At 49.5% G+C, this 25529-nt stretch overlaps 2 protein-coding genes across 2 annotated transcripts in view; both read left to right on the forward strand.

The window, feature by feature from the left end:
• ablim3 (actin binding LIM protein family, member 3) overlaps nt 1-7634 on the forward strand; it is a 12423-nt gene extending 4789 nt beyond the window's left edge. Inside the window, exons 3-8 of the mRNA XM_067248193.1 lie at nt 3675-3809; nt 4495-4565; nt 4817-4985; nt 6925-6954; nt 7393-7451; nt 7566-7634. Coding sequence (XP_067104294.1) covers nt 3675-3809; nt 4495-4565; nt 4817-4985; nt 6925-6954; nt 7393-7451; nt 7566-7634 — 533 coding nt within the window. The remainder of the gene's footprint in view (nt 1-3674; nt 3810-4494; nt 4566-4816; nt 4986-6924; nt 6955-7392; nt 7452-7565) is intronic.
• Nucleotides 7635-19676: 12042 nt separating this feature from the next.
• afap1l1a (actin filament associated protein 1-like 1a) overlaps nt 19677-25529 on the forward strand; it is a 6151-nt gene continuing 298 nt past the window's right edge. Inside the window, exons 1-7 of the mRNA XM_067248194.1 lie at nt 19677-19726; nt 23479-23604; nt 23859-23942; nt 24041-24093; nt 25016-25019; nt 25051-25155; nt 25328-25438. Of these exons, the coding sequence (XP_067104295.1) occupies nt 19696-19726; nt 23479-23604; nt 23859-23942; nt 24041-24093; nt 25016-25019; nt 25051-25155; nt 25328-25438 (514 nt within the window). The 5' untranslated portion in view covers nt 19677-19695. The remainder of the gene's footprint in view (nt 19727-23478; nt 23605-23858; nt 23943-24040; nt 24094-25015; nt 25020-25050; nt 25156-25327; nt 25439-25529) is intronic.

The following is a 25529-nucleotide window of genomic DNA, read 5'->3' on the forward strand; positions in this document are numbered from 1 at the left end:
CTCTGCTCATCTTTCTAGCTGTGTCTCCTCCTCATCATGTTATCTTCCTCTCCTCCTCATCCCTCCGTCTCCTCCTCCACCTCCTCCTCATCCCTCTGTTTCCTTCTCATATCCTCCTGTCCTCATCCCCGACTAGCAAATTTACAGCTGTACATTTGTAAGTTCACATGTTCATGTTGGCCCTCCTCCTCCTACGATGCTCCTCTCTTCCTCCCTCACCTTCCTTTCACCCTCCTCCCCTCCGTCCCTTTCTCAACTGTTCCCTCCCTCCCTCTCTTCATCTCTTTTTCCCTCGACCCCTCCCCCTCTTCCTCCGTCATGTGTCAGCTCTTCACCTGCTGTCTCTCTCCTCAGCCTCAGGGGATCCCAACATCTACAGGAAGCCTCCCATCTATAAGAGACATGGTACAGTGGCGTAGCCCCGTCTTAGCCTGCCCGTCTGCCAATCAGTGGACCCCCATGCCGTGTTTGACCGTTAGATGGATGTTTGCAGTGGCCAATCAGTGTCCTCAAACTGTGCCATCCTCATAGTGTGATTATACCAAGTGTTGAGCTGTTGGTCAATTGTCTACTGCAGTACACTTGAAAGTCATGGTCATGGACTATTCTGGGAAAATAACTGTTGTTGAGGTGAAGTGCAGAAGAATTATGCAGAATACTGTTTGTGTGTGTGTCTGTGGTCTTATTCAAATACCCTTTTGGGACCAGAAACCACACAAGGATTACAAACTAAGAAAGAAATGTGCTTGTGGGGAAATTTTTGTGGGCCCCACAACTTCAGGTGCTATATCTAGGGTTATTAGGGGTTTATTAAGGGTTAGGGTTTAAAATTTGTATTAGGGTTGGAATTACATGAAGGGTTAAGGTTAGGGTCAGGGGTTAGGGAAACACAATATTGAATGGTGAAGGTAGTGTTTTACCCAAAGTCTTAATGCCATGTAAAAATATGTTTAGGAAGTGTTGAGTTTGTGTCTGTGTGTGATTGCACTTGTGCAAGTGCGTGCATGCATGTGTGTGTGCGCGTGTGTGTTTAGGTAGCACGGACATGACTTGTCTCTGACTAGAGCGGAGCCCAAGTGAGGCGTGAATGGAGGAAAGGAGAGGAGGAGGAGAGGAGGGGAGGAGGGTACAACAAGACTCTAAGGAGACATAGCAAGTCATCCATAAGAGAACTGGGCAGCTACTCATGTTTGGGGCTCCACTGAAACTCCTGTAATGAAACTATAACTGCCTGTGTCCTCTGTTCCGACTAGAGAAGGACGTATATATGTATATACAGTAGATATCTACTAGCCTATCTACTGTATTCTCGTTTTAACATTAGAGACTTTATACCTTGAATTGTTTCTTCTGAGAGGGGAAAGTGGACTGGTAGAGGGAGGGCTTGTTTGTTTGATTTCGGTTTGTTTCGGATTCGCCAGTGAATAGGACCACGGTCACGTGACGTCATGAACCATCTCTATTCCCATCATGCATTTCAGCCACAGCTGACTTCATGTTGCTTCTTTTCTTTGCTTCGTTGATGCTTGCAAGATACACTGCCGTCTTGTTTCAAACCTGTCTGCGGTCAACGTTCAGCTTCAGTTTCCCACAGGAGAAAAAACGACGTTTGTTTTTTCCATGAAAGAAGAGGGCAGTACATCTTCAGAGTAGATCTGCATGTCCCTGCATTAGTGTGTGTATCCAACTACGAGTGTTTGTATCGGTGTGTGAATCAGTGTATGTGAACCTGTGTGCTCTAGAGTAGGTAGATGTAACATTCAGCAGGACTGTACCCACTCTGTAGCCCAGTGCATCACAGGCTTGTGGTTTTCACAAACTATCGATATCAAGACAAACTGCTCACTTGCACATTTCACAATTCCCATTCCAGATCAGTACAGGCCTGAATGTAATCAAAGGGACGTGTATTTGAGCTATGCCCACCGCCTCCATTTTAAATAGCCCTAATTCTGGGAGCTGGAGAGCGGTAGCCCGACATACTGTAATTACACTGTCCTGAGAAGATGTAGAGGCAGAGAGAGAGAGAGAGAGAGAGAGAGAGACAGAGAGAGAGAGAGAGAGAGAGAGAGAGAGAGAGAGAGAGAGGAGGAGGAGTGGGAGTGTTCAGAGGATACAAGGAGACAGATAGAAACAGGGAGAGGAGAGGCAGAAGGTAAAGGCTGACAGACAGAATACAGTCTAACCATTCATGATACCCAGCATAACAAGGTCATAGCGAGTCATTCACCTTTAGCACAGTTAGCATATTAGCATTCAGAACACACACACAAGACACATACACACACGCACACACATACACACAGTGATATTGATCCATATGCTGTAGGGCAGAGGAGATATACTGGACATTACTGCCTCATATCCTTGTGGTAAAGATAATTGATGTTAATATGAAGATATGATAGAGTGGTATTGAGTTGACTGACTCAGACCACAAGCCTGTAAAACACTTCATAATTAACCCATTTGTTACCTGGATGGAAGAGAGATCGTATGTGATGGTAGAGAGCAGAGGCTTTCTCTTCCATGCAGGTTGCAAAGTTTACATTCCTCCGGGAGCTGTTATAATAATGTCCCTTTTTATTTTTTTCAATCCTCCTTTTTTTAATCGTCTCTCTTGTATCCACTTCCCTGCTTGCACTTTCCGCTCCACTTTAACCTGGTGAACTTACCACTCTGTAAGTACCTGCCCCGTCTCTTTGTCTGTCTGTCTGTCTGACTGTCTGACTGTATGTCTCTCTCTCTTTATCTCTCTTCATCTCTGTTTTTTTCTCCCTCTCTGTCTGTTTTTCTCTCCCTCTCTGTCTGTCTGTCTGTCTGTCTGTCTGTCTGCCCGTCTGTCTGCCCGTCTGTCTGTCTGTCTGTCTGTCTGCCTGCTCCTGTGTGTGTGAGTCTGTCCTCATGTCCTCATCAGCCTAACAGTCCCTTTTAGTGGGGCTTATCTCTGTGATCCGTTGCTCTGGGTGTGTTTGCTTTGGCCTGTCTTGCTGCGGACAGCCTCATTGTGTGTGTCTCTGCGCGTGTGACCTTCCTCCTATGGTGTCGTGCATCGTTTACAGGAAGTCAATGTGTTCTTGGCCATCTCGGACATGGCTAATAGAGAACAGAGTGATGCGCAATCTAACTGACAGTAAACTGCACATCGCCTCGATCGACTTCCATTTACCTTGCCTGGGCCTGAGTAGTATCAATACTCACGCCCATGGAACGAGCTTGAGCTGTTGCTTTCTGTGAGCTGTGTGTGTGTGTGTCTGTGTATGTGTGTGGGTTTTGTTTTATACAAGTAACTGTTCTACTGTCTGTGTACTCATATTTCTCTATTAACTGGTTGTGCTGGAGTGAGGCGAGGAAAACTGTTTAGAGACATAATCAGCCTTTCTTCTGTTTAAGTGTGGCAAACTATTCCTTTCGCTTTTTCTCTGTATTTCGGTTTCTCTGTGTGTCTCTCTCTCTCTCTCTCTCTCTCTCTCAATTTCTCTCTCTGCCTTTCTGGCTTTCTCTCTCTCTCTCTGGCCTTTTTCTGTCTGTCTGTCTGTCTCTCTCTCTCCCTCTCTCTCTCTCCCTCTCTCCCTCTCTCTCTCTCCCTCTCTCTGTCTCCCTCTGGATGATGGATCACAGTGTGCAGCCACTGTGTGCCTCCTCCCTCCCTAACCTCCACCCTCTCTCCCTAGACAACCATGTGACTCTAGCCACCAAGAGCAGGACCAGTGAGGACATCCTGCGCTCCACCAGACTCTCCACCTACTCCCCTGAGCCCTACACCCAGTCAGAGTCAGACTACTACCCCTACACCAGCTCCCCCCGAGGTACTGCTACACACTACACACTACATACTACACCCAGTCAGGGTCTGATTACTACCCCTACACCAGCTCCCCCCGAGGTACTGCTACACACTACACACTACATACTACACCCAGTCAGAGTCAGACTACTACCCCTACACCAGCTCCCCCCGAGGTACTGCTACACACTACACACTACATACTACACCCAGTCAGGGTCTGATTACTACCCCTACACCAGCTCACCCCGAGGTACTGCTACACACTACACACTACACACTACATACTACACCCAGTCAGGGTCTGATTACTACCCCTACACCAGCTCACCCCGAGGTACTGCTACACACTACATACTACACCCAGTCAGAGTCAGACTACTACCCCTACACCAGCTCCCCCCGAGGTACTGCTACACACTACACACTACACACTACATACTACACCCAGTCAGGGTCTGATTACTACCCCTACACCAGCTCACCCCGAGGTACTGCTACACACTACACACTACATACTACACCCAGTCAGAGTCTGATTACTACCCCTACACCAGCTCACCCCGAGGTACTGGCTCTGCAAACGACATGCTGTACACTACACACTGCACACTTCAACAGCTCCATCTCTGTTCCTTCTACTCTACTAAACCCCACAGGTGCAACAACATGATGCCTCCCTCTCCTCTGCCTCTGTCTCTCCACAGTGCTCCGTGTTCCCAGAAGGAGATTCTCAACAGGAGGAGATGAGGAGAGCTGGAGCAACAGCCTTCAAAGAGTGAGACCCTCATTACTGCCTTGCTCCCACCCCCCCCCCCCCCACCCCCCGCCCCTGACAGTGGCCCATGTTCCCCACATCTCCCTAATCACCTCTCTTCATCTCCCCTCATCCCTCCGTCTTCTTCTCCTTCTCACCTCCACCTCTACCCTCTTTTGCTTTGACCTACCCTTCTTTTTTTCCCCTCTCTGTCTCTCTCTCTCTCTCTCTCCCCCTCTCTCTCTGTCTCTACCTCCCTCCCTCCTTCTCAGATGCAGAGTGGTATCGGGAGGATGATCCTGAAGGAGGAGATGAAAGCCAGATCTGGTTCCTATGACAACGACCCCTGGGGCAGCGCGCGGAATTCTCGCAGCGGCAGCAAGGAAACTCTCAGCACCACAGGCTACAGCACCGCGGGATACGACCACACTGTCAACGGCGGTGAGGATGCACCCTCCACACTCCACACCCGCGCATGTGTGTGTCTGTGTGTGTGTGCGTGTTTGAAAAAAAAAGAGCATTATTCTATTTTGTGTTTGAGCCTGTGTGCATATGTTTGTGTGTGTGTGTGTGTGTGTCAGACGGTGAATGTGTGTATCTGTCTTACCTTGTCTTTTATAAGGCTCCATATCTCTCTCCAGTTGTCAATGGGGGAGGAGGTTTGGCTGAGTGTGGAGACAGTAGGGTCAGAGGTCAAGGCTGCTGGAAGGAATCAAGGGGTTATTGAGATGAGAGCTGAAACATAGATACAGACCAGCTGGTACTGTAGGGCTAGGACAGGTAAATACTGTTGTAGGAATAGACCAGCTGGTACTGTAGGGCTAGGACAGGTAAATACTGTTGTAGGAATAGACCAGCTGGTACTGTAGGGCTAGGACAGGTAAATACTGTTGTAGGAATAGACCAGCTGGTACTGTAGGGCTAGGACAGGTAAATACTGTTGTAGGAATAGACCAGCTGGTACTGTAGGGCTAGGACAGGTAAATACTGTTGTAGGAATAGACCAGCTGGTACTGTAGGGCTAGGACAGGTAAATACTGTTGTAGGAATAGACCAGCTGGTACTGTAGGGCTAGGACAGGTAAATACTGTTGTAGAAATAGACCAGCTGGTACTGTAGGACAGGTAAATACTGTTCTGGAAATAGGCCAGATGGTACTAAAGACCGGCTAGGCTGTAGACATTATCTTGTGTTCGAGAGACAGATCAGGAGTCAGACCAACGTGGACCTGAGTGGACTGGGTTCTACATGCCTAGTCTTGATCAAGGCCCTGCAGCCACAGGTCCAGACTATCCTGTGTTGGGCTTAGGCTGGAAAAAAAAGGGATCTGACCTGTCACACAGCTCTCCAAGAGCTCAGCATGGACTGTGTGGTGGCAGTTCCTCTGACTTTGTACAGAAAGTTTGGATTGAGGCAAATATGCAGTAGTTGCCCTCATCCTTTCCTCCACCTTACCCCGGGCGCCTATTCCTTCTCTCTTTCTCTCCTCCTCCTTTCCTCCTTTCCCTCTCCTCCCGTGTGCGTGCGTGCTACCTCTCCTCTCCTTTCTATTTCTGTGCTTCTCTTGGGGGGCAAGGCAAAGCTGCTGGTATGGTATCTCTCCACTCCACGCCCGCCTCGCTCCCGCTCCCCATCTCGTGATCTCTCTCTTTCTGTCTCTCTCTCTCTCCCCCTTTCTCTCCCAGCTGGTGTCCCATATCCTGGTTGATTTATGAATAGTAAGAGATGCGTGCTACTCTCTCATTAAAGCGGCAGGCGGATGGGAGGAGAGACTAGTGAATGGGACTGGGCTGGCTACACATGAAAGACGCTGTTGAGAGGCTAGCTTTCACACAAGACATTTTGTATGACGTGGTAATGGGATGGTGTTGTGTGTGTGTGTGCCGTCGTTTGAGTCCGCCGCTTGGGTGTTTGGTTTTCCCCTCGCTTCTCTTCTCCTCTCCTCCTCTCTTCTCCTCTTTGCCTCTCATCCGATCTTTCCATGCCTCATTGCAGCTTTGATGTTTTGTATTCCTCCCAGGGCCTGATGGGTACCCAGCATGCCTTGCTCTGTTTGTTTGTGAAGCTTTCCTATAACTAGATAAATGCCTCTGTCAAATGTTCTCAGGAGGGACTTCCGCTCTCTCTCTCTGTCTCTTGTCCTCTCTCCCTCTCTCAAATGCTGTGTATTGCTCTCTCTCTTTCTCTCTCTCTCTCTCTCTCTCTCTCTCTCTCTCGCTTACTCTCTCTCGCTTACTCTCTCTCTGTCTCTCTTTGAATTATTCCCTCTGCCGAAGTCAACCATACAATTATAGAAAGTGCATGCATGGACAGACTCGTAACCACACACACACACACACACAGACTGTACATGACCCTGTGATTTCCCTGTTTCTCCCAGCCCCTCGATCCCATTACAGCACAGACACCGGTGAGTAAATACCCCAGAGTGCATCACGCGTACCTCCTCACTGCAGGTCACACAACCACACCGCTTCATACAGACCAGGACCAACCATGTCAGACAACTATGTTAGCATGTTAGCTAGCACCGGATCAGAACTAGCGGTTGTCAGGTTGAATAGTCTGTGGTTGTCAAGGACCATGGTCTAGGCCTGGCCCCCTTTTCGAGCATATATCACGTCATGGTAGATAGAGTTCAGTGGGTTGGTAGACAGCTACCTCTTCTGGTCACTGATGGTACAGCATGAACTCTGTTGAATCTTAATATTTTTTCTGATGTCATCTTGGCTGATGTGGTATTCGTTCGTGTCTTAGATGTGTGAGACAGTAAATTATACTGAATGATCATTCATGAGTTATGGGGATGATGTATTTTCACGGACACCACCAACTTGCTCTTTTCCAGACGCGTACATCTCCAAGTCTGCCTCTCTTCCTGGTTACAGGCGCAATGGCATCCACAGGGTGAGTGGTCTGAGCTTTGATTGTGAGACGGTCTCTAATAGTTTGCAGGTCGTTATCTGATTCATGTACATCTTTCATTCGTCTCTGACTGAAGGCTTTATGTCACTCTTGCAGCCCCAGAGTGCAGACTATTACCAGTATGACAGCAGCAGTGAAGTCAACTGGGGAAGCAGAGGTATGTAGTCATTATTTCACTACCTAAGGACCCAAAAGGACAATATATTTTTTATTTGGGCATTTATTATGGATTATAGGATAGAACATGATTGATCTGTGTAGCTTACTAAACATTTTTCCATGTGTATTTCTCCACAGACTACCAGGTAAGAACATGTTATCAGTCTATAGATAGGTTTATCTCTATATATATGCGATGTGAAATATTAATAATGCTATGAGTAACGTCGTTCCCTCGCTGCAGGTTTACCCATATGAGTCGCTAATAGTGACCACCAGGGGGCGAAACAGACTGCCTAAAGAAGCAGACAGGGCCAGACTTGAGGTGAGTTGACTCCACAGACTGTCCACCACCACAGTGCACAGCATCTCGACCAACCAGCTGAAGGCAAACCGTCCTGGATGCAGGATTCATCAGAGCTTGTGGAGACCGGGCTGGTGCATGAGGTGTCACAAGCTAAAACACCTCCCTGTGTCCCACAGCGCCACCTGTCTCCAGAAGAGTTCCTGCAGGTGTTTGGGATGACGGTGGAGGAGTTTGACCGACTGGCTTTATGGAAGAGGAACGAGCTGAAGAAACAGGCCCGACTCTTCTAGAGAAGGAGAGAGAGCGGGGGGGAGAGAGAGATACAGAGAGAGAGAGAGAGAAAGAGAGAGAGAGAGAGAGAGATGAGAGATGAAGAGAGAGAGAGAAGGAGAGACAGAGAGAGATGAGAGATGAAGAGAGGGAGCGAAGGAGAGAGAGAGAGATGAGAGATGAAGAGAGAGAGCGAAGGAGAGAGAGACATAGAGAGAGAGAGAGAGAGAGAGAGAGAGAGAGAGAGAGAGAGAGAGAGAGAGACAGGCAGACAGACAGACAGACAGACAGACAGACAGAGAGAGAGAAGGTGAGATGAAGAGAAAAATGGAGTGAGATGAGATGAGAGATGAGTAAGAAATAATGGTCTATTCAAGAGAGATTGTTTGTACAACAGCATGTCTCACTGCCATGGCTGAAGACTAGTTTTCGTTCCTACACACGTGCTCACACTCTCACACACGCTCACACACACACACACACATACTAACACGTTAATGTCCCCCAGGTTGCAGACACACAACACACAACACACACACACACTGTGAGCCACGTGCAAAGAGACAGGTGGACGGGCGGACTTGGTGTCTGAAGCAGTCGCGTTGACCTTTGTCCGACCTCCTTGACCTTTTGTAGCTTCCTGTCCTCCCTGACCTTCTAGTAGCCTAGATGCTCACCTGCAGTAGGACACTCTCAGAGCTGCAGCCCTAACCCGAGCAGCTCTCACCTGGGTCCCGTTCGCCGTGTCTCCAAGGGCAACGGAGAAGGAGAGAGAGAGTAGGAGGCGTCAGTGAAGTGGTCCCAAGAGGAGGCGCGTCTTCAGCCTAGTGCACCAATCACAGCGGCTCTGCTGTGAACCTGTGCCGGGTTTCCATGCCGACCTTTAGCTTTGCCTTACTATTGTTTTTTGATAAGTGAACATGAGTGCACCAGCAACCTGAACTGAACGAGCTAGAATGAAGCTGACGTCGACTTCAAGCCGCGTTAGTGAAAATGAATGAATGGACTTGCAGCATCACTAAGCTAATGGTCTGTGTATATTAACGATATCAGGATTCATATACCATTGAATGCTCCTTGCGATTTGATTTCCTTCACTCTAATATTTGATTTGGAGGTTTGGGCCTGGTTAACTCTCGCTAATACTGTAGATAAGAATGACATTAGTTGGCTTTGATGATTTGAGTGTGAATGAAAACCAAAGTTTGGATGATAACCTGCAGTAGTCCACTTCTACAGGAAGCAGATCCAATGCAGGACTTATAGATACATGTTTAGGAGCCCAAGGATACTGTGCAGTCTGTGTGCTGTATCCTGGGATGACACAGTGAGTGTGCCTCTGGAGAATGTACCCTGAGACAACAACACTACAGGCAATGGAAGGGTGGGCCCACTGTAATAGACTAGAGCTGATGATATGGTTTCCATGCCAACCTCTTTACTCAGTTTTTAGCGGGTCATTGCAATATACATATGCTTAACCACATGCTTCGCTGGTCATTTATATAAAAGTTTTACTGAAAGGAAATACAGAGAAATAACATATGGCCTAGTGCAACTTGTAACCTCACAGAGATATGTCACCAGTATAGGGTTGGTTTTAAGGGACGTTATGATTTACAGTCATGATAGTATGTCCATAACATAAAACAGGATAATATTTAGTTTTATCACATTTGGATTTGGTTTTGTATCTAGTATAAACTGTAATGATTCTTATTTTCTATCTCGAAGGGTACTGACAGCCCCACTCATGATGTATATTTGAATAAAAAATGTTTCCATGTGTAAAACAAACTATGTATTTCGTATGTATTTCTTACGTAGACAATATTAGACACTATTGCCAGTGTTGTGGTAATGTAAGGAGTCGTGATTATCGAGTGACACACTGGTTGACATTTATTTGAATAATGTTTAAGAAATGTAAAGCCTTCACACTCGTCAAAGCGCACACATAATTCACCAACACTAGGACCCAGCGGAACGAGACGGACTCGCCCAGTATGTCGTTCTTTACTATGGACCTGTGATGTATCAACTGTAGCTGTCAACGCGCTCACACACACACATACACACACAACTCTCTCCACACTCTAGATGAGCCCGGGAACCCTCGAATTGGATCACTTATCAAGATGGACACCAGCGACTGCAAATGTAAGTACCCGGTCACTTTACGCGTTTTTGCAACTCGATTGACTCAATACGATTTCGTTTTAGGTTTTTTGGATATGCATTCTAAGATGCATATCCAACGCATGGCCCATTAATCTTAATAACAAGCAATGTTACAAAGCAAACACTTTGTAACATTGACTGAAACCTTGACTGAAGATATTTTTTTCATTGTTTTGTTTAGGTTTTTGTATTTTTTTCCCAATCGTCTTGTTCGTACTGTATGGTCTTGGTTCATTTACGCTGCCTTCTCACACAGCTGTAGGCTGTTGTTTCTTGCGCGCACTCTCTCTCTCTCTCTCATTCACCCTCTCTCGCCCAACTCTCGTTCAGCACTACGGGGCCTCTTTATCTGCAGATGCAATATAAGTTTTTAGCTGATTGAAAGATAATATTGATGTGTGTCGTTATTTTCTCTCTCATGGCGATGGCTTTGATACTACACATGAGGTCTGCCGTCTGTGGGGTACCCCCCCCCCTTCCCTACACTCAAACACGCACAGACACGCACACACACGCACTCACTCTTCCCATCTCTCTGTGTTTATAACATATACGGGCTGACTGTATAAGGAAATGGTTTCTGTTGGGGTTCCCATGGTGAGGACTTTGAAGGGCTTAATCCTCCCATGTGTCCTGCCCCTCGAGGAGCTGCTTACATGATGTGTCTGATTGTGCCTCTGTGCTCGGGGGCTAGAACATCCACACAATCACCATGCAGGACATTTACAGAGTTCCGCTTAAATGAGTTACCCCTTTAGAAAACCTCCCAGAGACAGGACAAATAAACAGTCAATGTTCCTTTGGGTGTTTAGATTAATTTAAGGAGCAAAAAAGACGAGGCAAAAATGTTTATTACTTCTTTGGAATCTAACTGGTCCTTGGTCAAAGTCAACAGGGCTGATAGGTGGAGGAGGTGGATGGGGTGGATGGGGTTGAGGAGGCAGAGGTGAAGGGGGAGGGAGAGGGAGGGAGGAGGAAGTGGAGGAAGGACGAGGTGGAGGAGGCAGAGAAGGTGGATGGGTGAACATTCAGTCTCTGCTTTGGCTCGTTCCTGGTGAGTTCATTTATCAGCCGACTTGGCGTCAAAGACCCAACCAGAGCTAACAGTAGCAGATGTTAGCAGAAGAGAAACAGTTGAAACATGGTGCGTTTAGCTCCGTCACCACGGGGAAACACATTTTTTGCAGTTAATGAATGCATCCCACCACTGCCTGTTCACTGAAAGTCCTGCTGCTGTTTCTCTGCAGGTCTATTAGGTTTCGCTGAATCATACCCAGCCCCCTTTTAGATGAAACCAGGGTACTAGTCAGATTCTGAAGCCATGGCATCTGGGGGCTTAAAGGGTTTAAAAAAAACTCTGGTAGAGGAGAGGTCCTCTCTGGATCGTAGCCAGTAGCCACGCAGGTAGACACATGAGAGCGATTAGGAGGCAGAGCTTTTACAGAGAGGTTTTACTGCAGTGACCCGAGGAGAAAGGGAAGTGGACGGCAAACCGCGCACAGTCGGACCCTCCTCCTCCTCCTCGCTGCTCTTCATCGCTCCGCTTCCCCTTCGCCTCCGACCGCATCTTTGATGCCGAGTCCTAATCGCTGCTCCTGAAAGTCTGGAGTAAACTTCTCTTCCTTTTCGTGTGGAGTCTTTTCCGGTCCCTCCCTCGTGTCCTTGTCTCCTTTCCTTGCCTTTTTTTTTTTTTTACCTGTCTGTTAGGGTATGTGAGAGATCATCTTGCCAAGACTAGAACTTTAAATCAGTGTCTGTGAGGGATGGAGGTTAAGGGAAGGAGGTCATTCTGGACTACTGGGACCTGGCCTCCATGTGTAGTCTATACCCTCTGGCTGAGTGAAAACTTCCTACACACACACACACACACACTCACTGGAATTCCGCTTGACCGAGTTCCTCGGTCTGCTATCTGTTTGCAGACACCCGGCAGGAGAAAACACACTGTGACTGCAGGGGTTCCCTCAGGGCCTCCCTGGACTTCCTGTTTCTATCTTTAACCTCTCCTGATTGGTCTGCGCTGAATGACTTGTCGCTGGATTTGAATAGGGCATTATTTCGGGGACTTTTGTTCCTGTGAATGCTTGTAAGGGGGCAATTAGCAGATGTTTGTTGTGATTTCAGGTGCTTAGCTGCCGACAACAAATGGAGAAAAGCAAACAAAGTCCGTCAAGCCTCTCTGCAGATCTCCTCACACCACAAGCCTGCTTAACATCAGCACACAAGCCAAATAAGAAACAGATATTCAACAATGAATAAATAGACACCCCGACGTGTTGAAAACAGCTTACCGACTCCACAGTTGTCCAGAGCAGAATTGTGTAGTGGCTCGTTTGTCTTTGCAGCCTGCTGGCCTGACAGTCAGTTCAGTGACCCAGGTGGGCGAGGGTGAGGGGAGGGCGGGGCGGTCTCCTCTGAGAGACATCACATTGAGGGGGATCGTCCAATAGCATCTGGTCCAGGGTGAATCCCGGCCTATTATCAGCCTGGTCTGAGAGCATATGGTAGAGCTTAGCAGACAGAGGTGCTCTGTCTCATAGACAGGCCGTATGACGACCAGCATGTAGGTGCAAGTCTGCATGAACATGATCCCTGCTTAACTATCAGTACCTCCTGTCTGGAATACCCCAGATTCCATGGACACGCACTGTACAAGCGGTGTTGGTGTGTGTGTATTTGCATGTTTGTTTGTGTGTATTTAATTCAATACATCTTTATTGTTCCCGGAGGGCAATTCTGGTGCAGCAATATTTTGTAATGAAAAACACACTGTACACTGAAACAACAAAACACTAATAAAGACAAGTTAAAGCAAACGTCAAGTTTGCAAAGTCCAATGAGGAAAAAAGGGCAAAAAGTCTGAATAACAAGTGCAACAATAGGAGACTGGAGTTTGTGCTTGATGGCAGCCACGGTCCCAGGACTGTAGGAGGCTGGAGATCTGGATCCCCTGAGCCCAGGCACCCTGGACCTCCCCTGGACCTCCCCTGGACCTCCTCCTGGTGCCGGGATGGAAATGGATAGGCCAAGATGGAGGTGGTCTTTCTACATGTGTGTGTATGTGGGTGTGTGTATGTACGCCTGTGTGTGTCTGTAAGTATTGTGTAAGTGTAGAAGTGTGTACGCGTGTGCGTGTCTGGCCTTGTTTATTTATTTGCATGTAGACCAACCATCCCCTGGTGTCCGTGGAGACCAGCAGAATGTGAGTGAGGGATGGGCCAAGCCCTCCAGCCTTCAGAGAGCGCCTTATCTCAACACAACACATGAATCGGAATTAGCGGGGCTGAGTTCCAACGGGGGGTGAATAGGTTTGGGTTCGAGGGGGCCGCGTGAACACAACAATCCGCACAGTCAGTGCTGTTCATCCCCCTCTCAGGGGACCCTGCTAACAGGCCCCTAGCCTCTGTGGATGGTATGCAGCTGTGGTGTCCGGCCCAGCAGCCCTGTCCTGGTTAAGGTGGTGTTATCGACCGGCTCTTAGCGCCGTTTGGCCACCGGGTCATGTGTGCCGAGCTACTGCCGTTCCTCTCTGTGGTCCGAGGTCATCAGGGACAAGCTGACACTGTTGGACACCACTATGGAAATGGTATTCCCCTTCACTGCTCTAGGCACGGTGAGATGATCCGTTTTGTGTGTGTGTGTGGATGGCTGATCTGTATGGAGGATGGTGTGTGTGCGGGTGTGTGTATGGCTAGTCTGTATGGTGTGTGTGTGGCTGGGTCTGTGTAGAATGTGCGTGCGTGCACATGCATGGTGTGTGTGTGTGTGGTCTGTGAGTGTGAATCAGAGTGTGCCAGTCCTCTGCCAGGCTTGGGGGTCACGCTCATCGCCCTCTCAGCTGTGTTGCTAGGTGGTTGCCATGGGGATGATTAGTAACACATATACAGTAGGCCAGAGATAAGACTGCATGGGTTCTCTGCAGAGTGTGAGAGGGAGTGTTTCTGGAGTAAATTGCTGAAACTGCAGTCCTGAGAGTCAGTGCCTTGGGTGTGTGCGTGTGTGTGCATATGTCCTCTCTGTGTGTGTGTGTGTGTGTGTGCTAAGCGTTTGTGCTAAGCGTGTTTGCATGAAGTTGGCCACAGTGTGATTTATAGAGCTGACATGGCTAATCTAGAGAGAGTCCAAGTTTGCACACGTCTCCCCCAACCTGCTCCCTGCTGTCACACCTCATCAACACACCGCTGTCAGGGTCTCATAACACTGATTTTGATCAGCTCCCACTGTTGCACTCACAAGGCTGCACTTGCAATGCGCTGCTTGACATTTGGAAGCTACAGGCATCAGCCTGTTTCTTGTCAATCTCCTGCACTCTAAAGTGTCAACACAGGCAAAAGTGCTGATTACACTCCTCTCCTCCCCCTTCTCCTCTCCTTCCCTCTTATCTTTTCTCCTTTCCTCTCCTCCCCTCCTCTCCTCCTCCCCTGCTCCCCTCCTCCACTACTCCTCCCCTCCACTCCTCCTCCCCTCCCCTCCTCTCCTCTCCTCTCCTCCCCTCTTCTCCCCTCCTCTCCTCCTCCTCTCCTCCTACTCTCCTCCTCTCCTCCTCCTCTCCTCCTCTCTCTTGCAGAGCCCAGCCGCAGGGTCAGCAGGTCCACCATGTGACCTGGTTTTCTGGGGAGTCACTGACGACAGTGCTCAGTCAAACCGCCATTAACATGACAAATATGACTCCACAGAGACTGACAAAACAGCCTCTCTTTCCCCTCTGTGTGTGTGTATGTGTGTATGTGTGTGTGTCTGGCCTGTGCAGTCTCAGTAGAACAGTGCCTGTCCTTGGTGTAGCAGGGGGCAGCAGACACAGCCTAGGAGACATAGCATGGTGGTGATCTCATAGGACTGTGAGCCGATAGGAGACTTGAAGAATAGTCCCGTCTCTGAGAGGCCTTTGTCTGCAGGGCTAAGGGCTGGGTTGTCCTCCTTGTGCCTACCCGAGGCTTGACTGAGTGCAAGCAAAGGAAGGGAGGGAATAGGGAGGGAGGCAGGAAGTGATGGATGAACCAGCCGTGACCTCTGAACTTTGACCCGGCTGTTGTACGCGCTAATGACACCCTGGTCGAGCCGTCGTCAAACCCCCTCTCCTCCTCCCTTCTCTTCCTCCTCCTGTCGTTCCTTTCTCCCCTCCTCCTCCTCCTCCTCCCGTACTCCTCCCTTCCTCTCCTCCTTCTCCTCCTTCTCCACCTCCTCTGTCTCCTCCGCCCAGCTTTACCGGTGGAGCAGACCACTGAGGTGCAGCGAAGCAGAGGTAGGTTTAGGGGGAGGTGTGTGTGTGCTCAGACAAGGTTAACTTCAAAGCCTCTGTGCTCCCCACTGCTCCCCTGGCTGGCCTTCAAAGTAGGTTAATACTTAAACAGGTGAGTGGGAGCCTCAACCCATAATTCTCCCTGTCCGTCACCATGGAAACGCCCCTGACTGAGGGAGAGGCCTGCCCTAACGACCCCCCCCCCCGCCGCCCACCCCCCTCCCCCGGCAACAGTCTTGTTAGAGTTACGTTCTAATTACAGGGGTGGAAAAGCTGGTTAGCCTCAATCTTATTGCGGACGTTGCTGAGATAGCCGGTGGTGTGTGCGTGTGCGTGCGTGTGTGTTTGTGTGTGAAATGTACGTTAGTTGGTGAATTTTTATGATAACCTGGAGCGTGTTCTCTTGTGTCGTAAAACAACAGGGGTGACATGTTCTACACTCTTTCTGACCCCCCTTCCTCTCTCTCTCTCTCTCTCTCTCTCTCTCTCTCTCTCTCTGTCTCTATCTACCCCCTCTATCTATATATCTCCCTTTTTTCTTCTATTTCATTCTCTGTCTCTTTCTGTGTTCCTCTAGGTCTCACACGGTCGCTCACTGACTTGATCAAATCCATAACTTAGAAATGAACTCAGTGAGGGGTACACAAGCTTGTTTTTACCTGCTCACCTGCTCCCCAGCTGAAAGCCCTTTGTGTGTTTGTGTGTGTGCTGCAGAGTAACCTGCTCTTCATCACATAGAACCAGTGGGCGACAGGCTGTCACATGACAGGAAGAGGAAGCAGACGGCTGGCAGGGATAGGTGATGTCATGTCATCAGGATGTACATTACTATGGGGAGGGATCCGCACACAGTATGACCAGCCTCGCTTTTATACCATCCTCTTTCTAATTAGACCTTCTCTCAGGGTTTTAATAGGAAAGGATTTAGCTAGAGATGAGCTAGAAAAGCCATAAAAAAGAGAGTAAAAGTGACATGTGAATTGTTCTTTATATTGAAAGAGAGCCTTGTCTGTTAAATACAATCTTCCAGACATCATCCAGACATCATCCAGGCGTCATCCAGGCGCTCCTTCACAGGATCAGTGAGGTGTGTTGCTAGGTATCAAGGGCCCCGTTGTCTGCAGGTGTCAGCTGTGGTGTGTGTGGGGACACAGTAATGTCCAGGCATGTTGCCGTCCACGAATATGCCAACACTCACCCCTCAGGGCATGTCTGGAATCTTGGTGTGGTGTCAGGGTGTGTGTATGTGTGTGTGGGTATGTGTGTGCGTGTGTTTGGTGGGGTGGGTGATCAAGATGGAGCATGGCGTAGGATGACAGAATACATTGTTTGGGATTCTTTTTAACCGCAGGTACATCTGGGATCTCTTCATCTTGGTTACCTCAGCTCACACACACACACACATATGCAGATACACACACAGGATAAAAGCCTCCTTATCACCATCTCATCTAAAGTGACTCAGTGTAGAATCATCTAGAATCATGTAGTTCATGGTACCAGGGCCTGAATGTTATCCTTGTGTTAGCTATTATCAGAATGCTTGAATCTGAATGCTTTGCTGACTCATGTGAATCTCAGAGAGACAGATGGTGTATGAACTCTGTTTCCCAAGAGGAGCTGAATCTGGCTGGGAGATGGTGTGTGTGACACCGATAACCAGCCACTTTCATCAAAGCCACTGTAGATGAGATAAGGATTATAAGTATTGTTCTTTCTTTCTCTGTCTGTCTCTGTCTGTCTCTGTGTCTGCCAGTCTGTCTCTCTGTCTATCTCTCTGTGTCTGCCTGTCTATCTCTCTGTTAATCTCTCTGTGTCTGCCTGTCTGTCTCTCGCTGTCTGAAGATCTCTCTCTCCCACGCTACGACTCAGTGTTGAGTGTGAAGAGGTGGTTTGGGGCGGGGGTCGGGGTGAAAGGTCGCATGGTCATGAAGGTTGGACACTTTAGTGTCCAGCATGGACCTGTCTGACCTAGACTAGCAGGTCAGAGGCTGTAGATCCAGAAAGCTGATGTTTCTATCCCTGTCAATGTCTCACACTCATACACACACACACACACATACACACATGTAGCTGCAAACAGCTATGGACGATTCCTCCTCAAAATGGCAGAATATTGTAAAATGTTAGAGGGTTAGACCTAGCTCCTGACAAAGGAACGGTAAAAGCACATTTAAACCTGCAGACGTCTAAAGCACTGCTTGCAAATGTCAAGAGAGAAATGAGGCATGTACACCAAGTTTCAGAAGAATCTGCCAAATGGGGTGCCAATGCCATTACTCTGAAAATGGGACATTTGGTCGTAGCCTGTGGCACGCCCTAAGGTCAAATGTGGGCAATCTTTGGTGTGGTGGTTAGTCATGGCCTTTTGTATCAATGTGTCAAATTTCAATAATAAGAATACCAACAAACACAAAAGCCTTGCTCTGACGGAGAATAATACTGTGTCAGATGGTAGATTTTTGCGTTAACAGTAATCATAAAAGACTCAAGGTTGGTGAATTGTTCACTAACTTCCTTTGTGAGATTCCGCTCTTAGGTAATGTTGGTGGGCAACACTCATCTCTGATTGGCGGAGAGTGAGTCAGGGTGGTGAGGCAGTATCCAGGCGGATTCTGACCTGCCCAGAGGATCAGCCAGCTGATAGGTGGACAGACAGGGTGTGTTCACCTCGGGGAGACCGAGCAGAGCTGACACACCGGACTTACCTGAGTGCCTCTTTGATGAGGAAACACACCGGAAACAGACTCATCTTTGCATGCTGGAATGTGTGCGGAGTGTGTGTATGTGTGTGTTTAGATGTGTGTGTGTGTGTGTGTGTTTTAGCGTGAGGGTGAGTTGTGAGGCAATGAAGGGATTCTCTTTCCATCAAAGTGAACATATTTGTTTGGTGTGTAAGTGTGTGTGAGTGTGTGTGTGTGTGTTTGTGTGTGAGTGAGTGCATGTGTGCTTACCAGCGTGTTGGGTCGTGCTCAAGCCCAAGGCCATAGCTCAGGGCAGCGAGTCACCCACGTGCTCTAAAGAGGCGCCTCAACATGTCTGCCTTTACCTACTGTATATACCAGTCTGCCTGTCTCTCTCTCTTTCTCTCTCTCTCTCTCTCTGTCTCCCATTCAGTCTCCCTGGTTTGTTTCTATCTCTCTTTCAACCTCTCCCTTTCCCTCTCTCACCATCTCTCTCTATTTCCCTCTCTCTGCGTCTCCCTTCTTGTCTCTCTCCTGACTGTAGGAATACAATGCATGCCACAGAAACCTGACACTGCACTGTATCATCTTAGCTTCACCAGTGAGGGAGTCAGGAACCTCTTGCAAAACACCTTCATCCCTAGTAAGTAACACATGTTGAACAGGAAAATAAATATTGCTTAAGTGATTTTGAGTATGAGGCCTGAGTGTCAACATAGCAGTGTTATTTCCCAGATTCCATGTGTGTGTTCCAGGAGTGTTTCCGCGTGTGTGTGTGTGTGTGTGTGTGTGTGTGTGTGTGTGTGTGTGTGTGTGTGTGTGTGTGTGTGTGTGTGTGTGTGTGTGTGTGTGTAAGAGAGAGCGTGTTTGTGTGCTGCAGGTATGTGTTGATGAGTTTTGCCATGGGGAAGGGCTGAAGTAGAGGAATGTGAGTTAGGCATTAATGGGACTTTATGTGTGTGTACGTGTGTGGGAGAACTTAGCTGTGGGGCAAGTGTGTATGTGTGGGTGTGGGTGTATGTGTGTGTTTACACTGCGAGTCTTTCCCAGGTGCTACACGATCCCTGGGATTACAGCAAGGGAGGAGGATGACACACACACACACATACCTACACACACACATGCACACGACACACGTACACACACACAACCACCACCTCCCAACCCCCCAGAGAGAGTGGGAGGGAGAGATCCAATATCAGAGAGAGAGAGAGAGAGAGAGAGAGAGAGAGAGAGAGAGAGAGAGAGAGAACTGAAGAGTGAACTCCCCTTGGATTCACCAGTCCCACTCTCACCTACAGAGAGACAGGCAGAAGGAGGCTGTTCCTCAGCAGGGTGTGGATATACTTAGTGACTGGAGGATCTCCCAGTCTGTAGCCTCAGAACATGGTGGGACTCTCAATCCCGGCTGGGAACGGTGGGTACTCAAGCTAAACTCATGTTTTCAAACTTTCCACTTGCACAGGTTTAGCTTTTGTCTCGAGAGCTAATCGCTTTGGGGGGGGGGGGTTTCCCCTCTCCTTATAGTTTTTGTGTGTGTGCCAGTCTGTTTGGCATCCTGCTGGTGGCCGGCCAAGCCAGACAGGTGGACGCGGAGCTGTAGAAACAGAGTTAATGGGTCAGCCTGGCTGTCTGGGTGTAGCGTAGCAATGCGATTGGCCGTAGCTCCTGTGTGGAGAGTGTGGAATGGATCAGTTAGAAGTGCGGCTTGTGAAGTGCGATTGTCTGTAGGGAGGACAGATCAAATCTGTCTCCTTAGAAACGGGATCAGAGAGCTGTTTTCGGCGTTTCCCTTTTTCAATCCACGAGAAATGGAGCTTTCGATACTTTGGCGTTTGCCTGTATGTTTTCGAGCTTTCTTCATGCTTGTTTGACTGCTTGAAAGGCATCGGTTTCACTGTGAATGTGTGGTTTTGTGTGTGTGTGTGTGTGTGTTTGTGTGTGTGAGAACCCAGCATGAGTTTGGGTTTACCTCTGGCTTGAAAGCCCATCTCTGGATAGAGCAGAGGTCCTGGTGTTGTTATCCTATCAGCCGGGCGTGTTAGTACAGGTGCTCGGCTGGCCCACATTGTTCACTAGAAGCTTCACACAGCTAGCTACCAGACCTGGACTTCCTCTCCTAAACAAACTCACTCTGCTACACGCACACACATACACACACATACATGCATGCATGCACATAAAGTCTCACACACTCGCACAAACGCCGACACAAACACACACAGGCCCACACGTGCACGCAAACAATCGGCGCTCTCTTCTTGCACTTTTAACTAGGTGAGGAATGTCCCCTTTGGGTTTCAACAGCGCTTCTCAACCAAGTGTGAGCTGGTAAACGCCGAGCTGGATTTAGTTACGGCCTGGCCGGAACATTCCTCTGTGTCTCCGCTCTCACGTGCTAATGAAGATCACTGTTCATCCTCCTCTCACCCTTCCCAGTTCTGCTTGTATCTTCCCCATGGGTGTTTTATAGGAGAAACAGCAAGACAATTTCTCATAGTGACTGAAGGACTTTGAGTAAGCCAAACGTTACTAGTTCATCTGACCGCTGTCTGAGCTGCAAACAACTTCTCTTCTGTGCAGCTGGAGTTGATTTGAACACCGAGGTATGAGGGACTGCCTCCACCTTGTGTGTGGGGCATTATCAGTTCAGTGTGTGTGTGTGTGTGTGTGTGTGTGTGTTCCTTTAAGATAGATTGGACATATCAGTTTCTCTCTCTCTCTCTCTCTCTCTCTCTCTCTCTCTCTCTCTCTCTCTCTCTCTCTCTCTCTCTCTCTCTCTCTCTCTCTCTCTCTCTCTCTCTCTCCCTGGTGTCCAGCGAGGGGAACCCCAGATGTGGACTTGCTCAGAGTCTACAGCTGGTCCTACTGGCTGTGAGACAGGAGCCCCTCCCCTTCCCTCCTCTTCTCTTCTCTTCTCTCCTCTCCTCCCCTTCCCTCCTCTCCCATCTCCTCTCCTCCCCTTCTCCCCTCCTCTCCTCCCCTTCCCTCCTCTCCCATCTCCTCTCCTCCCCTTCTCTCCCCCCTCCCCTGCTGGGACCCTTTGCGTACACAGCCACTCATACTAAACAGTGAGAAGGTAAAATATGCACACACACACACTTGTAATTTCACAGAATATCTAGCCAAGTAGTTTATCTAGGCATATCCATCTCTGGCAGTGTGGTGTTCCGCCTACAAAAAGACCCACCTCAGACAAGTATGTCTTAATACACACACATACACACTGCTGACAAACCCCTGATAGATCATCTGGCCTCTAATCCAAACTTGTCCGATTAATCTTTAAAAGTTAAATTTCCAACACTGTCTTTCATCACAGAGGCACACATCATACATCATATGCATACACACACAGTCACACACACACACACACACCATTCATTGTCTTTGTGACAAAATGGTAAATGGAGTTTATCAAACAGGGTTGTACTCTTTGCTGTGGACACAGTATTCAGACCTGTGTGTGGGTGTTAGGGGGTGTGTATATGTTAAGGGTATGTATATGTTAGGGGTGTGTGTGTATGTAGTGAAGCAGGTCTTGTTGACACAACACAGCCCACCAAACAAAGAGATTCCTGGCCTAGTGAGCGTCCCAGTGCTGACCTCAGCAGGAAACATGGATGAATGGAGCTGTAATCTGTCCGGACTATGAAAGAGAGGGAGGAAGACGGAGGGAGGGAGGTAGGAAGGAAAGAAGAAGGGAGGCAGGGAGGGAGGGAGGGAGGGAGGGAGGGAGGGAGGGGAGGGAGGGAGGGAGGGAGGGAGGGAGGGAGGGGAGGGAGGGAGGGAGGGAGGGAGGGAGGGAGGGGGGAGAACAAGTGTGCCAGCGATGACTCATGTTGTTGGCAAGGTCCGCCCAGACACTCCGTACGATAGTGTGATGAATCCTGAGAAGGATGGAGAAAGCGAACGGAAGGAGACAGCATCAGACATGGTGAGAGAGAGAGAGAAACAAGGAAAGGTGGGAGAAAAGAGACCGAGATGTTGATGCCCATGCCCTTCATGTATTTGTTCAGTTATGAAGACTTTACTCAAGTGAAGGGAGATACCCTTCCAATTCCCCTTCTCTCACACACAAATACACATATACACGCACACACACACGCACACACACACATGCAGATCGTCATCCCAGAGGGGGCGAGGGACAGCTGGGAAACCTAAAGGCTCTGTTTTGGTTTGGTTCTCAAAACAGGGAGTGTTCGAGACCCACCTCACACATCAAGACCTAAGATAAATCATCTCTTCCTAAACTGGAACCAGTTAAAGCAGTGACCTGGAGAACCATATATCAAATACAGTAGAGGTTGTGTGAATGTGTGTATGTATGGGTGTGTTTGTGTGTGTGTATATGTGTGTGCGTGCGTGTGTTTGGGTGTGTGTATATGAGTGTGTGTTTGTGTGTTTGTCTGTTTGGAGACTGCAACATACAGACGGTGTCTGAGACCGCAGTGTGTTAAATATTGTTAAATATGTTTCCATCTGGGTTGTCCGTCTATCTGACAGCTTGGCCTGTTCCTCAGGCTGGCAGTCTGCCAGGCTGTCAGTCTGCCAGTCTCAGAGAGATGGAAGAGAGAGGAGCCAGTCAGATCAGTGGAGAGAGAGAGGCAGAGTGAGAGAGAGAGAGAGAGAGAGAGAGAGAGAGAGAGAGAGAGAGAGAGAGAGAGAGAGAGAGAGATGTTAAGGAGAGTAGAGCTGCAGACCAATAGAAACCAGATCTACATAGCTCTATTCACTCTCACTGTTGCTCATCTATTCGACCAGACCAGTCTGGTCCTGGTCCTCGTCTAACCCTGGTCTCTTAGGCCTAGCCCAGATGTCTTTGCTTGACTGAGTTATTATGTTGTTACTGCCCTGCTGGTCAAAACGAGCAATTAGCTGTCCAGTTTCCTCTCCGTGAGGCCAAGGAAACAAGGAATAAAGAGGGGAAACAAGGTCCCTGACCTTGTTGCTTGGACCTCTAGCATTGTTCAGTGATATAGAGGAGGATAGGCGAGGCTGCAACGGGAGAGGGATAGAAGGGGGGTCGAGCCGTACGGAGGTGAAGAAGCAGGGACAGACAGATTTCGAGATAGAGCGACGCGGCGGGCAAAGGCTAAACCGAAAGCCTTGACAGGTGTTTAGTCTGGTTTCATTGACCCCCCTGACCCCTTCTCCCCCCGGCAGCCATGGAGGTCCTGGTGTCGGAGCTGACCCTGCTGCTGAAGCTGCTGGACCAGGAGACGCTGAGCTCCACCACGCAGGAGAAGAAGACCTCCGTCAGGAACCTGCTGCAGCAGATAGAGCCTTCTGGTGTGTTACACACACACACACACTCGCACACGCCACACTCTCAGATACTCACACACACGCTCACACACACACATATGCACACATGCACACATGCGCACTCACACCAACTCAGGCACACACACGGACACACAAATCGACACGCACGCACACCACGCACGCACACACCCTTACAGTTGGTATCTTTGCTCCAACGTTACTGTTGAGCAGATGAGGTGAAGTCCTGGTACCATCAGGGTGTGTTTGCCTCTCTCCAGTCAGCAGAACAGACTACATCTACATGAACGCGTCTGTCTATGGTAACGGCACCAGCTTTGTGGAGTCCCTGTTTGAGACGTTTGGTAAGCGAACCATGCGGGAATGTAATGCAAGCCTTTGTGTGTGCGTGTGTATCTGTGTGTGTGTGTTCTCTGAGCTGTCTCCTCTTCCCTCGCTGCAGACTGTGACCTGGGGGAGCTGAACAGCGCCGCAGAGGAGCAGAAACTCGATCAGGTGCGTGCGCCAGCGCGCGTCTGTGTGTGTGTCGATGATCTGCACTTCCGAACACATCTGTCAGCTCCATTACCTGCGGAGGAGACGGTGATTGCCGCCGCTCTCTGAATGTGACCCAGGCGAGACCTTAAGCCGAGACGCCCTCATCATCATCTCCCAGCTCGAGGGAGGAGGGGAGGGGGAGAGAGGGAGAGGGAGAGGAGAGGGAGAGGCAGAGGAGGGGAGGGAGGGAGGACAGCGGGAGTGTGATGGAGAGGCAGGGGCCCTCAGAGACGGACGGGGGAGGGGGGGGGAGCCCGACAGACAGACAGACGCTCTCGTCTCTCACAGCCTCTCTCTCCGCGTCTCTCAGGTCTCCGTCGCTCTCTCCCACTTTCTCCGGCTGCGGCGCTGCCACGGTTACGAGGCCGTCCATCTTTCTGTCAGTCAGTGTCCCTGTGTCAGGCAGAGAGGCAGAGAGAGAGATAGAGAGAGAGAGAGAGAGAGACAGAGAGAGAGAGAGAGAGAGACAGAGACAGAGAGAGAGAGAGAGAGAGAGAGAGAGAGAGAGAGAGAGAGAGAGAGAGAGAGAGAGAGAGAGAGAGGCCGTGAAGGGCTAGGGACGTTTAAAGGAGTTTTCCATGGCTGTCACATGTAGGAGCAGGCATAGTGTTGGATAGCGTATTGAAGGTAGAGGATACTCCCCATGCTGTCATAGCTCATTTATCATGCTCCGTGAGTCTGTGTGTTAGTGTGTGTGTGTGTGTGACAGAGAGAGAGAGACCAAGTGGAGAGCAGATCACTTTTAGGATGCCGAGATCGACCCCCTGACACAATCATCCCATTGATTAAAGAGTGACCGTTTAAGAGGCGCATGAAAGTGGGCGTGCGCGTGCATGGAAACACTGACCACCCCTCCCCCCCTCGCCTCTCCCACCCACAGAGCAGCACCCCTCCCCCGCCGGCCCCCGTGTCCGCCGGCCCGCCGCCCCCCCTCCCCACCACCCCCCCCACCGGAGGACTACTACGAGGAGGCCGTGCCCCTCGGCCCGGGGAAGATGCCCGAGTACATCACCACCCGCGGTAGGGCCCCCCTCACACCCACCCACCCACCCACCACACACCCTGCACAGGGTCCCTCCATCACCCCATCCACGTACTGTGGTATTCACACTCGGCCAGTATGGCACAGTGTGGTGGCCTCAGCTCTGTGGAGGTCGGCCCCCGACTGACCTCGGCTGTCTCCGGTCTCCAGGCAGCTCCAGCCCTCCCAACTCCATAGAGGATGGCTACGAGGACGCGGAGAACAGCTACCCGCCCTCCTGCCTGAACGCGCGGCGCAAGAACTCCTGTGAGGACGCAGACAGCTCTCTCTCTCTCTCTCTCTCTCTCTCTCTCTGTCTGTCTCTCTCTCTCTCTCTCTCTCTCTCTCTCTCTCTCTCTTTCTCTCTCTCTCT

This window comes from Osmerus mordax, chromosome 12, assembly GCF_038355195.1.
Source record: "Osmerus mordax isolate fOsmMor3 chromosome 12, fOsmMor3.pri, whole genome shotgun sequence".
Taxonomy (NCBI): domain Eukaryota; kingdom Metazoa; phylum Chordata; class Actinopteri; order Osmeriformes; family Osmeridae; genus Osmerus; species Osmerus mordax.